Source organism: Spermophilus citellus (genome assembly GCF_964194105.1).
Source record: "Spermophilus citellus genome assembly, chromosome: 11".
In the NCBI taxonomy this organism is placed as follows: Eukaryota; Metazoa; Chordata; class Mammalia; order Rodentia; family Sciuridae; genus Spermophilus; species Spermophilus citellus.
This window is the reverse complement of record NC_138192.1, coordinates 91642739-91658252: the sequence shown is the minus strand read 5'-3', so window position 1 is coordinate 91658252 and position 15514 is coordinate 91642739. Positions and strand designations below refer to the sequence as shown.

Genomic DNA, 15514 nt, shown 5'->3' with positions numbered 1-15514 from the left:
CATAAAAGAGAGAGGCACACTGTTGTTACTCACTGTAATTTCCTATAGGGTAGGTGAGCCAGCTACACTTCCCTTTTCCCCTCTGAGTATACTAATGTCCCTTTACTACCCTGCTCTGTGCCCCTGCAGATTTAGTAACCCTTGTCCTCTGGTTTCTTGTCAGAGACTGCCAATGGGGAGCACTGGCAGGAAATCAGAGGAGGCCTAAGAATGAGGCCCAGTTCCCTCTGTAAGGTCATTTCAGGTTTGCTGTATTCCTCCACCACTGTAAGGTGATCAGTTCAAGTAACTATCCCCTTCCCTTGTCAGTTCAGATCTTTTAAAGTGGTTTATTTATAAATAAACTCTCCTTGAATTATCTTAGAGTGTGGAGGTCCAGTTTCTTAATAGAGAAAGGTGAAACATCATATTTTTCTGTTATTCTCCATACCCAATATTTATATCAAATCTATTGCCTCATATAAGAATGATCATTCCAGAGCTGGAGATGTGGCTCAGCAGTAGAGTGCTTATCTAGCATGCATGAGGCCTTGGGTTCAATCTTCAGAAACACAAAATTTAAAAATTTTTTAAAAAGGAAGCAAAAGATGATCATTCCTCATAACTTGTAGATCATTACTGACACTGGATGGCATAGTATCTAAACAAACTGCTTTTTGTAAGGTGTAAAAACAACTTAGGGACTTGAACTTATAAAAATAAATGGAGGTGACAAATTCTACAGATGAAAGAGAGAGAGAGCACCCAAAATATATGTGGAGTATTAACAAATAACCATGCACATAAAAAATTTACACTTCAAAATAAATATGAAACATTATTATGTGACATTCTCAAGGGACAAAGCCTTTTTCAGATTATATACTATTAGAAAAGTTTTAATATACACAGTCACCTTTAAAAATACTTTATCTTACTTATGTCTTACCATTTCTTTCTTTTTTCATGTCCATTTTGGATGGCTCTGTTTTAAAAGGTAACACACATAGAAACATGATTATTATTCATATCTAACAATTTCCTAAAATTAGTCAGAAAGATGTCTATAAATAAAAAGACTATATTTAGATATAAAAGGCAGGATAACATCAAACAGTGCTGAGTGTGACTTCTGGTCCAGCCCTTGTAGCACATTGTTTGCACCTGACATCACATCAGACCATTTGGAAACTACTTTTTAAGTGGCTTGTCAAAACCCATAGTTGGGATAATTTTGTGTTGTTTAAACAATAATATTGTTAATAGAGTTATACATTTTTCATAGTTCAATATATACTCAATTCTCAACATATAGAAATAAATCTAAGAAGTTAGAGGATGAATAAGACTTCAATTTGTCAAAGTTTCTTTTCACAGTAAAAAAGGCTTAAAGAGCTGGGAATGGTGATGTGTGCCTATAATCCCAGTGACTTAGGATGTTCAGGCAGGGGGATCAAAACTTCATAGCCAGCCTCCACAACTTAGCAAGGACCTAAACAACCTAGCAAGACCCTGTCTCAAAATAAAAAATAAAAAGGATTATGGGCATAGCTCAGTGGTAGAATGTCCCTGGGTTCAAACCCCAGTACCTACTCAAAAAAAGTTTTAAAGATAACATCTTTAAATTATGGGCAACCCATTTCATTTAAATTTAACTAAACTGTGCTTTATTTTAACAAGGTTCACTCTATAATAAGATGGAATATTTTATTTGAATTTGATTAATCTGAGTGCCATATAAAAAAACTTTTTTCAGTGCTGAGGATTAAACCCAGGGTCTTGAACATGCCAGGCAAGTACTCTACCACTGAGCTATATAAGACATTTGAGTCATACTGATAAAGAATTTGTTTTTTTGTTTTGTTTTGTTTTGGTACTGGGGATTGAACCCAGGAGCACTCAATCACTGAGCCTCATCCCCACTCCTTTTTTATTTATTATTTTTTTTTTTGAGAAAGGGTTTCACTAAGTTTCTGAGGCTGTGTTTTAGTCAGCTTTTTTGCTGCTGTGACCAAAAGATCTGATCAGAACAATTGCAAAGGAGGAAAAGTTTATTAGAAGGCTTATAGTTTCAGAGGTATCAGTCCATAGACAGCCAGGTCCCATCCTTGGGGCTTAAAGTGAGGCTGAACATCATGGTGGAAGAGTATGGCAGAAATGAAGCAGCTTGCATGGTGATAAGAAAGCAGAGACTCTACTCTCCAGACACAAAGTATATACCTCATATCCACGCCCCTAATGAACCACTTCCTCCAGCCATACTACATCTGCCTCCAGTTACCACTCTATTAACCCCATCAGGGATTAATCCACTGATTAGGTTAAAGCTATAGCCCAGTCATTTCTCCTCCAAAACCTTCTTGCATTGTCTCACATGTAAGCTTTTGGGGGATACCACATCTAAACCATAATAGGCAGGCTTTGAACTCGAGATCCTCCAGCCTCTGTCTCTCGAGCAATTGGGATTACAGGTGTGCACCACCATGCCCAGCTTAGAGGAAAGAATTTGTTAAAGCATAATATTTTATTTTGGCATATGCAAAAATTTAGCACAGCTTATTAACTGACCTCATTGCGATATAAAAATCACCATTTCTTTTTGTCAATATTGTTGCATCAGTCATTTCTGACAATTTATCATTATTTCCCTTTTCAGTTATAGAGAACCACCACTTTCATTTTCAACTTTATTATTTTTCCAGCTACTTAAATTTATTTCAGTGAATATAAAAATATGTAGCAAAAAAAATGGCGTTTTAAGGTTTAAACCAAGATAGTCTTCTTATATTATTATAAAAGAATGCTTTATTATTAAATATAATTTAATAATTAAAAGGATAAGAATATTCTACTGGAACCTAATACTCATATTTATCTGTTTTTTCCTCTCAATTTCTATAGTCCATCAGTATATATTAATTATGCCAGTGCTTATCAAATACTATCCTGCATCCATCCATCCATCTACCCATTCATTCAACAAATATTTCCTGAGGAACTATCTAATGCTAAGCTTTCTTCTGAACACTAGGAAACCATGGCAACAAAGTAGACCAAATCCTTGCCCTTTATAAAGTGTATATCCCAATGAGGGACAACACAACAAACAGTACTATATAAACTGCCAACAAGTGATAGAAAACTAAAAGGAGACCATCTTCAATAAATTAAACAAAACCCCAAACTCTGCAAGAGAAACTAATACCAGATTTTAACCTTGCTCTAAAATCAACATGCATTGGTAATGCTGAACAAGGAAAAAGAGAAATATTTCAGGTTTAAAAACATTATAGTACCTTGGCTGAACATAATAAAGCGTCTTTGGTTGACGTTGAATTTAGCATTGCACAGTTGACATATAATAGGCACTCTGTTGTGCAGAGCAGCATGATGGAAGATGGCATAACCTGCTTCATCTGAAACATTGATTGTTGAGCTTGAGGTTTTTCGGCTAAATGTATGGAAAACAGCAGATAACCCTCTTTCTACAGCAGCCTTCAAACCAAATGGGATACTCTAAAATTATTAAGAAGGCCAGAATTAGTTTTTTAAAAGTATACCTTAGGTTTGCTTTAAGGAAATAAAAACCAAGATACATTAACAGGATCACATAAATACTGCTCAATTATAGTAGAATTTTCACAAGATCCAATTGAAAATTTCTCACTGGGAAATGCTTGAAAGTTGTTAGACTATAAAGAAACACTGGGATCTTTAAAAATAAATATTTGGCTTCCCTCCCCTTCCCTCCCCTCCCCTCCTTTCCCCTCTTTCCCCTTCTTCCTTCCTTCCTTCTTTCCTTCCTTTTTACCCTTTAGGGTAAGTTGTAGATCCTCCTTTGAAAATAATGAAAGCAGGGAAGACAAATATTTTTCTGAAAATACTTTAGAAGCAAATAGAGCTGGGCATGGTGGCATGTGCCTGTAATCCCAGCAGCTCAGGAGGCTAAGGCAGGAGGATCACAAGTTCATAGCCAGCCTCAGCAATTTAGTGAGGCCCTAGCAATTTATAGAGACCTTGTCTCAAAATAAAAAATAAAATGGGCTGAGGGTATTTCTCAGTGGTTAAGTGCCCCTGGGTTCAAACCCCAGTACAAAACCCCAGTACAAAACAAAACAAAAAGCTGGATTGCTGGATTCCTTTTTCTAATTTAAGGAAAATCTAATTTAGATGTCCAGAAACTTGGAATATATAGCTATGGAAATAGTTTGTTTTCTTTGCTCTATGTCTCAAAATGAAGAGTTTAAAATGTCATGCTTTTCTTTTAGACATTCTGACTACTAAAATTTAAAAATTAAACTAACTGGTTATTAAATTTTAAAATTATGGACATTAAAATGAATAAATGGAAAGCAAATACCAGACTACCTTTGAAGTTGGCGAGCTTCATTGATCAATTCCAGAAACTGTGTCAAGATTTGTTAAATAGACATGAGAAATTTAATACAGGCTGTTAGGTTTGTTCCTTGGGTTTCATTTCTAGAAAGGAGGAGTCAGGTCCTGACATTTACTAATGTGTGAATTTGGGAAAGATTCTTAACCCTCTACATCTCAAATTTCTTTCTCATTTGTGTAATAGGAATGATAACAAAACTAGCAACTTAAAAATGTTTCTTTAAAATTTAGAATAGTGACAGGCATATAAAATAAGCAATCAATAAATAGTAATCACAATCTAGTTCATTAATAGGTTATTTAATACTATGTTCAAAATTTATAAATCACAAATGTATAGCTACTAAAATATGGAATTTTTATTTTGTATTGAGGAATTTTATTAAGCCTATTATTTATTCCTAAGAAATTTGAGATACATATTTATTGATAACTTCTTATAAAATTATGTGGTAGTTACTGAAATACCTTGCATTTTATAGCTTTTTTGAAGCCAAACTTTTTTTTAAATTGTTCATGTAATTGAGCATCTGTCAGTGGAAGTCTTTTCACTCTTAAAGTGTTCACTATTTCATTTATAGCTCCCCACCACTGTGTCTTATATAGTTGTTGATAGAAAATTTCAAGATCAAAATAGATCACATAGTAGCTATAGAAAGAAAAAAGAAAAAAATATGTTTTTTTCTAACTCTGAAATGATTTGCTACTTGTTTCTATGCCGACAAAATATTTTTTTAGTAATATAGTTTAAATTGTACTTGATTATAAATATATTAACTACAGTTATTAGCCATTATTAACCAAATCTTTATATAAAAGGTATCTTCCCCATATAGACCCTTTGGATTGACTCTGTCCTTCCCATGTCAGAGATTAGCAGCATTGTTTCAAAGTCAAAACTGATAAAAAGAGTTCCAGGTTTATATTCTGTCTGCTTTTCCTCCTCTAATTTTTTTTAACCTAATTATGTCCCATAACCCAATTTTCTCTTTCAAGGGTTTACCTTGAGTCTTACTAGCATAATGCTTTGGGTAATGACTCCAATGGCTTTTACCCACTGGCGCGGTAAACTAGAGGAAAGCCCCAAATCACTGAGTCCCTGGCATATGAGGTTGGGGCTTGTGACAACCTTGGGTCCCTATCACTCTGGAACAGAATGGAATAGTTACTTCGCTCCCTGGGATTGCTTATCATCAGAAAACTGGTGGTCTTCTTCCACTTTCCCTTGAGGTACCTTTCCAAACGTCCAGGTTTCAATGTTGAGTCCTTCAGGGGCCACCCCTGTCAGTAAGATGCCTCTTGAGGTTTCCTAGGTTTCTCCTCAAAATGCAACTACTTATTGCTGTTAATACAGTATTCTTGCCAGTGACTCCCCTCTCCTTTAGCCCAGGGGCTATCAGTTTTCCTGAGTGCTGAGAAATTTGTTCCTAGGGAAGTAAGTTAATGACTATGCTAAGGAAACTCATTGTTTATTGACTTGTAGAGGATAATTGGGCCTAAAGGTTCAATTACAGGAAGGTTGTAGGCAAGGCTCTGTTATGAATTATTCAGAGGCTCCTACCTTTTCCTTGACCTTCACTTCAACTCCAATTTTCTCAACATAATCGATCTCAGTATATGAATGAAGGTATGTCTGAGGACCTGTTCATTTTATTTGATGGTATCATTCTTTTTATCCACCACTACCTCCCCACAAAAGGAAATTAGACCACAACAATATAAAAGGATATCTTAATACACATCTCACAGGGGCTTTTCACTTGTTCCTAGGTCCTCACTAGTGAGAAGTGCCACCCTCATCAATGGGGACTACACTAGCTTATTAAATTCCAGCCTCCAAAATCAAGGTGCAGATATCCCAAATTTTACTTAGGCTTTAACTATATGGTTCAAATGTGCATGCTCAATTTGTATCAGATTTTTAAGCTAAATTTTTAGAAGAGCCCACTTTCCCTTGGTATTGTACAAGCTGATAAAAGAGAATACTACAAACCCCTAAGTGGGTACCCTATGTTCCCAAAGATTGCCTCCATAGATCTAGGTATCAGAAGTCATACTGAGACTGTCCTTGAACTTTGATTGAACCAGCTTTATCCAGCTCTACAATATGCAGTTCCATGAGAATCACAGTGCCAGCAACCTGTCTTTTCATCTGTTTCTTCTGGGGGTTAATGCTGGCTGTTATTGCTATGGGAACAGGTGCTGTTCACCACCTTTAAGACCCTGGTACTCTTAAGATCACTGCTCATGCAATGAAAAGACTTAGAAATTCAACAAACACTAAGGGAACGTGCACCATTTCCTCCTAGAAATTATGCTTAGTAATCTAATACAAACAAAATATCCAGAACCTGTAGGAATAGCTCCTAGTCCAGAAACTGAAAAAACAACAGATGGTAAAGGTTACTGTACCCTGTGGGCTTTGACCAAGAGAATTTTATAACTCCCAGGGTTGGATGCACAACAGTACACAGAAGGCCAACCATAAGGATGGCCTTAGGCCTTAAGCCTAAGCAACTCCATTTTAAAGTCTCACCAAGCACACCTATGGAGCCCTCCAGTATGACCCCCAGGCACAAATGAGTCACTTCTCCCCATCCTGAAAAACTTGGAGTGAAGGAAGTCTCTGGCTTGTTATTCTTGCCCTGATAAGAAAAGCAAGAAAATCAGGGTGGGGACCACCAGACCAGATGCTTTAACCTCAAGATGAATAATAATGTCACTGAGAAATCTGGTAGCAGCTGATAGGGATTGAAAGGGTGGTCAGAAGTCCCAAAATTTAGTAAAAATGATGGAGCAAATGAACAGACATTCAGCCAGCCGACACTGCTGCACACAAGCCTAAGAGCCTAATGAGGTCCTGGACTGACATCCTAGCTCTTCTATCAGCCTGATCCCCTGTGTTGTTCTCACTTCTCTCAAACTCTATAGCAGTCTGTTGACTCTGGTGAGAAGAGGATTTCTCCCTATGACCGCTCCTCAGCCAGCCATCAGCTCCACCCCAGGAGAAGACTGCCTTGGTTCCTGATCTGATCACCGTGGTCTGAGTGAATGTGCATCTGTTGGACTTAAAGCCTAAGGCTTGAGACTTTAGATATGGCACTTGAGCTTAGCATGCAGAGGGAATGTCTGTCATGAGCCTGTCATGATTAAATGTGTTTGCAGTGCTTAGAATTAATCTAGAATTGTTTGCTGGGAACTGATTATGTCTATTGCAGTACCTAGCATTAAGGATTATCATTTTCTTGATTAAGAATCTATAGAGTGAAATTGTATTGAGTGATTTGAGTGAATAAAGCTTTGAAAAGGGCAGAAGCACATGGACATTCTTTATTTCTCCCCCTCGGCTGCATAAGTCCCACATTTTGCCCATTGCGACAGTAACACTGAACACAAAGAGATGATCATTAGAAGCACAGAAATCCAAGATAGTCAATACTAAAAGGTTAGTGGCTGAATACTTCAGCCAAGTAGCTCTCATATGACTACTACGTGGTAACATTCTAATGTTCTTACTCAATCCTTAGTGTGGTTATCAGCAGGGACTTTAGGAAAGCCTAACTTTAAAAATAATCCCCCCCACTTTTGTTGGACTAGGAATAAGCACCTAGCTGGAGAATATGGTGAGGAGCTTATAATATCACACTTTCTGGACATATCTGTCACATTAAGTTAATTTCTAATTCTACTCTCCAACAGTAAAACAGCTTCATGGTGCTGGTATGTTCTCCAAATAGAATTAATTCGCTTCAGGAATTTTCATCTTTACACTTTGTCTTCTCAGCTCTTAAATACTGCCAAATCACTGGATATCTGATTGTATCTCCCTCTTTTTTTTTTTTTTTTTGATTCTGATATGATGGGAGAGTCTAAAACGAATGTATGATACAGATGTTTCTGGGTATGACTGCAGGACCAAGTGGAATAAGTTTTATTTTCATAAGAGACCCAGATTCTCCTAAGAAATGTCTTTTTTTTTTTTTTTTGCAATGGGGTCTCACTAGTTGCCCAGGCTGTTCTCAAAGATCCTAGGCTCAAGTGACCATCCCACCTAGGTCTACTGTCCTCCTGAATAAGCTGGGGATATAGGTATATACCATCACACCTGGCAGAAACAAATCATTCTGAGGAAAGAGAACATCAGGATTTATGAACTTGGCCTAATAAAAATGCCCCTAGAGAGAGAGAAGATGGTGGCGATGGGAGTGCATCACCCCAGTGCGCCGCATCACTGTGCAGGAGAAAGACGAGGTGAACCGGCTGAAGGCTACCTTGTTGGGAATTTCCAGTGAAATCGAGGTGCTCCAGAATCTAAAGGACGGATTTCCAGTGTGCGGGATTCGACTGCGGGGGCTCGGTCGCGGGCGATTTCTCCGCACGGAGGGTAGCAGAACCTGCTCGGCGGACCGCCCCGCGGATGGAGTCTGGGGCGCGCGCTGAGTAGCGGCGAGGTACCGAAGCAGGAGTACAGTGATGCGGATTCTCCCCAGAATCCTCCTGCCAGCGGTGCACTGGCCGTGCTTAGTGCTGAGTTCCGGCTTTGAGACAGAGGAGAGAAGCGGTCCAGTTCGATTCTCGACACCGGTCGGACCACGGAGGAGGACAGCAGCCGACATCTTGGAGAGCTGATGTAATGATCCCTGTTTTCTACTGATCTCAGCGCATTCAACTACGGAACAGGTGATTCCAGGCTGGTATTTGCCTGCGTCTCGCAGACAGATCGCTCAGGCTCGGGACTGGAGAACCTGAGGAGAATACTCTTCGGGGCTCGCTCTTGGCAAGGCGTGCGGCGGACTTTGAGGGGCCGGATTCTGGTTCCCCGGGCTGCTTTGGCCCAGGGCAGGGGAACCTGCGGGGACTGCGTGCCCACGACAGCTCCAAGTGGAACGTGCGCTGAGGGGCGGCAGGGCTCTGACTCCCGGAACAGTTTTGGCCCGGGGCTGGGGAGCCTGCGGGGACTGCGTCTTTGACCCTGCTCCTAGCGGAGCGTGCACCGAGCCGGGAGAGTTTGGAGCGACTGGGCTCGGGCTTCCGGGGCTGCTTTGGCCTGGGGCTCGGGAACCCGCGGGGGTCGCTCTGTGGAGCCTGCACCTAGCAGAGCGTGGCTGGGATCGGAGAGGCCGGGTTCTGGCTCCCGAAACTGCTTTAGCCCAGGGCTGGGGAACCCGTGGGGACTGCAAGCTGACGCCAGCTCCAGGTGGAACGTGCGCTGAGGGGCCGCGGCGCTCTGACTCCCGGAACAGTTTTGGCCCGGGGCTGGGGAGCCCGCGGGGACTGCGTCTTTGACCCTGCTCCTAGCAGAGCGTGCACCGAGCTGGGAGAGTTTGGAGTGGCCAGGCTCGGTCTCCCGGGGCTGCTTTGGCCTGGGGCTTGGGAATCCGCGGCGGTTGCTCTGTGGAGCCTGCTCCTAGCAGAGCGTGGCTGGGATCGGAGAGGCCGGGTTCTGGCTCCCAAAGCTGCTTTGGCCCAGGGCTGGGGAACCTACAGGGTCTGCTTCTCGGTCCGGGTCCTGCTGGGTGCTGTGGGGGCCTGGGGGGCAGAGTGGAACTGCCACCTGCGCCCAGAGCAGGCCAAGTGACCCGCCGGCGTGGTATCACGACACCCCAACTGCAGCTGGGGCCGAGGAGAGTAGCCGCCCACGCCTGGAACAGGACCAGCAACCCGACTGCATGGTAGCCAAGTCACCCCATTTGGAGTGGGGGCTGTGAAGAGCCGCCGTCTGAACCTGCAAGGTAAGCAGACCTGCGACCCACTGGCAGGACAGGCCCGGCAGCCTGCCAATGTGGTGGACAAGTAGCATCGAGGCAGTCACGTCACACTGATTGGAGTGGGAGTTGAGCAGAGCCGCCGCCCGTGTCCGGAAAAGGCCCAGCGACCCGTTGGAGAGGCAGTTAGGTACCCCCACTGGGAGTGGGGGTTGAGCAGAACTGCCGCCCGAGCCCGCAAGGTAGGCAGATCTGCGACCCACCGGTGGAACAGGCTTAGAGGCCGACCAGCGTGGTAGACACGTCACACCAATTGGAGTAGGGGCGGAGCAGAGCTGCCGCCCACATCCGGATCAGGTCCAACGACCCGAGGGCGTGGTAGTTACGTCACCACAATTGGAGTGGGGGCAGAGTAGAACCGCCACCCGTGCCCGCAGGGTGGGCAGACCTGCGACCAACCAGCGTGGTAGATAGATCACCCTAATTAGAGTAGGAGCACAGCCACTACCCACCCTGCAAGAGAGATCTCCCAACTATACAAGAGCAATATAAATAAATAGGGGGAAAATTTCAAAAACACATCAATTTCACCAAGCAGAAAGAAATGAGAGCAGTATGAAACGACAAGGAAAGAAAGGACCACAAGCAATGCAGGTCAACTCAACTCTAGAAGAGGTAATAGCTGCAACAGATAGAATGTCTGATAAAGAGTTCAGGATATACATGCTTCAGATGATCTGGAGTCTCAAGGAAGACATGAGACAGCAAAACCAGACAATGAAAGATCACTTTGACAAGGAACTACATAAACAAATCCAGGAAGTAAAAGATCAATTTCACAGTGAGATAGAGATAATAAAAAACAAACAAATAGAAATCCTAGAAATGCAGGAAGCAATAAACCAACTTAAAACCTCAATTGACAATACTACCAGCAGAGTAGATCACTTAGAAGATAGAACATCAGACAATGAAGACAAAGTATTTCAACTTGAAGAGAACATAGACAGCTCAGCAAGTCTGCTAAGAAACCATGAACAGAACATCCAAGAAATATGGGATAACATTAAAAGACCAAACTTAAGAGTCATTGGGATTCAGGAAGGCACACAGCTCCAAACCAAAGGAATAAACAATCTATTCAATGAAATAATACGAGAAAACTTCCCAGACTTGAAGAATGAAACAGAATCCCAAATCCTAGAAGCCTACAGGACGCCGTAAGTGCAAAATCATAAGAGATCCACACCTAGACACATTATAATGAAGATGCCCAACATACAGAATAAGGAGAGAATTTTAAAAGCTACAAGAGAAAGAAAGCAGATTACATTTAGGGGTAAACCAATCAGGATAACAGCTGATCTCTCAACACAGACTCTGAAAGCTAGAAGATCCTGGAATAACATATTTCAAATACTAAAAGAAAATGGGTTCCAACCAAGAATCGTGTATCCGGCGAAATTAAGCTTCAGGATGGAAGATGAAATTAAAACCTTCCACGATAAACAAAAGTTAAAAGAATTCGCAGCTAGAAAACCATCTCTTCAAAAAATCCTTGGCAAAACATTACAGGAAGAGGAAATCGAAAACAACACTGAAAACCATCAGTGGGAGGTAGGACAGTAAAGGGGGGAAAGTAATCAAAGAGGAAAACAAATCAGGTTTAGTAACATTAATAAACAAATATGGCTGGAGGAACAAACCATATCTCAATAATAACCCTAAATGTTAATGGCTTAAACTCACCAATTAAGAAACACAGGCTAGTTGAATGGATCACAAAACAAGACCCAACAATATGTTGCCTACAGGAGACGCATTTGATAGGAAAAGATATACATAGACTGAAGGTGAAAGGCTGGGAAAAATCATTCCACTCATATGGACTGCGGAAATAAGCAGGAGTGTCCATACTCATATCAAACAAAATAGATTTCAAGCCAAAGTTAATCAAAAGGGATAAAGAAGGACACTGCATACTGCTCAAGGGATCCATACACCAACAAGACATAACAATCATAAATATATATGCCCCAAACAATAGTGCAGCTACGTTCATCAAGCAAACTTGATTCTCAAGTTCAAGAGTCTAATAGACCACCATACAATAATCATGGGAGACTTCAACACACCTCTCTCACCACTGGACAGATCTTCCAAACAAAAGTTAAATAAGGAAACTATAGAACTCAATAACACAATTAACAACCTAGACTTAATTGACATATATAGAATATACCACCCAACATCAAGCAGTTACACTTTTTTCTCAGCAGCACATGGATCCTTCTCAAAAATAGATCATATATTATGTCACAGGGCAACTCTTAGACAATATAAAGGAGTAGAGATAATACCATGCATCTTATCTGATCATAATGGAATGAAACTGAAAATCAACGATAAAAGAAGGAAGGAAAAATCATGCATCACTTGGAGAATGAACAATAGGTTACTGAATGATCAATGGGTTATAGAAGACATTAAGGAGGAAATTAAAATCTTCTTAGAGTTAAATGAAAACACAGACACAACATATCAGAATCTATGGGACACATTGAAAGCAGTTCTAAGAGGAAAATTCATTGCTTGGAGCTCATTCCTTAAAAAAAGAAAAAACCAACAAATAAATGATCTCATATTTCATCTCAAAATCCTAGAAAAAGAAGAGCAAAACAATAGCAAAAGAAGTAGAAGGCAAGAAATAATTAAAATCAGAGCGGAAATTAATGAAATTGAAACGAAAGAAACAATTGAAAAAATTGACAAAACCAAAAGTTGGTTCTTTGAAAAAATAAATAAAATCGACAGACCCTTAGCCATGCTAACGAAGAGAAGAAGAGAGAGAACCCAAATTACTAGCATACGGGATGAAAAAGGCAATATCACAACAGACACTTCAGAAATACAGAAGATAATCAGAAATTATTTTGAACCCTTATACTCCAATAAAATAGAAGATAGTGAAGGCATCGATAAATTTCTTAAGTCATATGATCTGCCCAGATTGAGTCAGGAAGATATAGACGACCTAAACAGACCAATAACAATAGAGGAAATAGAAGAAACCATCAAAAGACTACCAACTAAGAAAAGCCCAGGACCAGATGGGTATACAGCAGAGTTTTACAAAACCTTTAAAGAGGAACTAACACCAATACTTTTCAAGCTATTCCAGGAAATAGAAAAAGAGGGAGAACTTCCAAATACATTCTACGAGGCCAACATCACCCTGATGCCAAAACCAGACAGAGACACTTCAAAGAAAGAAAACTACAGACCAATATCTCTAATGAACCAAGATGCAAAAATCCTCAATAAAATTCTGGCGAATCGGATTCAAAATCATATAAAAAAAATTATACACCATGATCAAGTAGGATTCATCCCTGGGATGCAAGGCTGGTTCAATATACAGAAATCAATAAATGTTATTCACCACATCAATAGACTTAAAAATAAGAACCATATGATCATCTCGATAGATGCAGAAAAAGCATTCGACAAAGTACAGCATCCCTTTATGTTCAAAACTCTAGAAAAATTAGGGATAACAGGATCATACCTCAACACTGTAAAAGCAATCTATGATAAGCCACAGGCCAGCATCATTCTGAATGGAGAAAAATTGAAGGCATTCCCTCTAAGATCTGGTACAAGACAGGGATGCCCTCTCTCACCACTTCTGTTCAACATAGTCCTCGAAACACTGGCCAGAGCAATTAGACAGATGAAAGAAATTAAAGGCATAAAAATAGGAAAAGAAGAACTTAAATTATCACTATTTGCAGAAGACATGATTCTATACCTAGAAGACCTAAAAGGGTCTACAAAGAAACTATTAGAGCTAATAAATGAATTCAGCAAAGTGGCAGGATATAAAATCAACACGCATAAATCAAATGCATTCTTGTATATCAGCGACAAATCCTCTGAAACGGAAATGAGGACAACTACTCCATTCACAATATCCCCCCAAAAAATAAAATACTTGGGAATTAACCTAACAAAAGAGGTGAAAGACCTATACAATGAAAACTACAGAACCCTAAAGAGAGATATAGAAGAAGACCTCAGAAGATGGAAAAATATTCCTTGTTCATGGATAGGAAGAACTAACATCATCAAAATGGCGATATTACCAAAAGTTCTCTATAAGTTCAATGTTATCCCAATCAAAATCCCAACAGCATTTCTTGTAGAGATAGATAAAACAATCATGAAATTCATATGGAATAATAAAAGACCCAGAATAGCAAAAACAATGCTAAGCAGGAAGTGTGAATCAGGCGGTATAGCGATACCAGACTTCAAACTATACTACAGAGCAATAGTAACAAAAACAGCATGGTACTGGTACCAAAACAGGCGGGTGGACCAATGGTACAGAAGAGAGGGTACAGAGACTAATCCACAAAGTTACAACTATCTTATATTTGATAAAGGGGCTAAAAGCATGCAATGGAGGAAGGATAGCATCTTCAACAAATGGTGCTGGGAAAACTGGAAATCCATTTGCATCAAAATGAAACTGAATCCCTTTCTCTCGCCATGCACAAAAGTTAACTCAAAATGGATTAAGGAGCTCGATATTAAATCAGAGACACGGCGTCTGATAGAAGAAAAAGTTGGCTATGATCTACATACTGTAGGGTCGGGCTCCAAATTCCTCAATAGGACACCCATAGCGCAAGAGTTAACAACTAGAATCAACAAATGGGACTTACTCAAACTAAAAAGTTTTTTCTCAGCAAAAGAAACAATAAGAGAGATAAACAGGGAGCCTACATCCTGGGAACAAATCTTTACTCCACACACTTCAGATAGAGCCCTAATATCCAGAGTATACAAGGAACTCAAAAAATTAGATAATAAGATAACAAACAACCCAATCAACAAATGGGCCACGGACCTGAACAGACACTTTTCAGAGGAGGACATACAATCAATTAACAAGTACATGAAAAAATGCTCACCATCGCTAGCAGTCAGAGAAATGCAAATCAAAACCACCCTAAGATACCATCTCACTCCAGTAAGATTGGCAGCCATTAGGAAGTCCAACAACAACAAGTGCTGGCGAGGATGTGGGGAAAAGGGTACACTTGTTCATTGTTGGTGGGACTGCAAATTGGTGCAGCCAATTTGGAAAGCAGTATGGAGATTTCTTGGAAAGCTGGGAATGGAACCACCAATTTGACCCAGCTATTCCCCTTCTCGGTCTATTCCCTAAAGACCTAATAAGAGCATGCTACAGGGACACTGCTACATCGATGTTCATAGCAGCACAATTCACGATAGCAAGATTGTGGAACCAACCTAGATGCCCTTCAATAGATGAATGGATAAAAAAAATGTGGCATTTATACACAATGGAGTATTACTCTGCATTAAGAAATGACAAAATCATAGAATTTGGAGGGAAATGGATG

General features: G+C 40.3%; 1 protein-coding gene across 2 annotated transcripts in view; it reads right to left on the bottom strand.

The window, feature by feature from the left end:
• Positions 1-15514, bottom strand: part of ANKAR (ankyrin and armadillo repeat containing) — a gene marked incomplete at its 5' end in the record, with an annotated part of 80123 nt that overhangs the window by 51305 nt on the left and 13304 nt on the right. Inside the window, 3 exons of one of the 2 annotated variants that reach the window (XM_081260914.1) lie at positions 929-964; positions 3276-3495; positions 4843-5023. In XM_081260914.1, the coding sequence (XP_081117040.1) occupies positions 929-964; positions 3276-3495; positions 4843-5023 (437 nt within the window). The remainder of the gene's footprint in view (positions 1-928; positions 965-3275; positions 3496-4842; positions 5024-15514) is intronic. The other variant, XM_081260915.1, reaches the window with a different exon arrangement.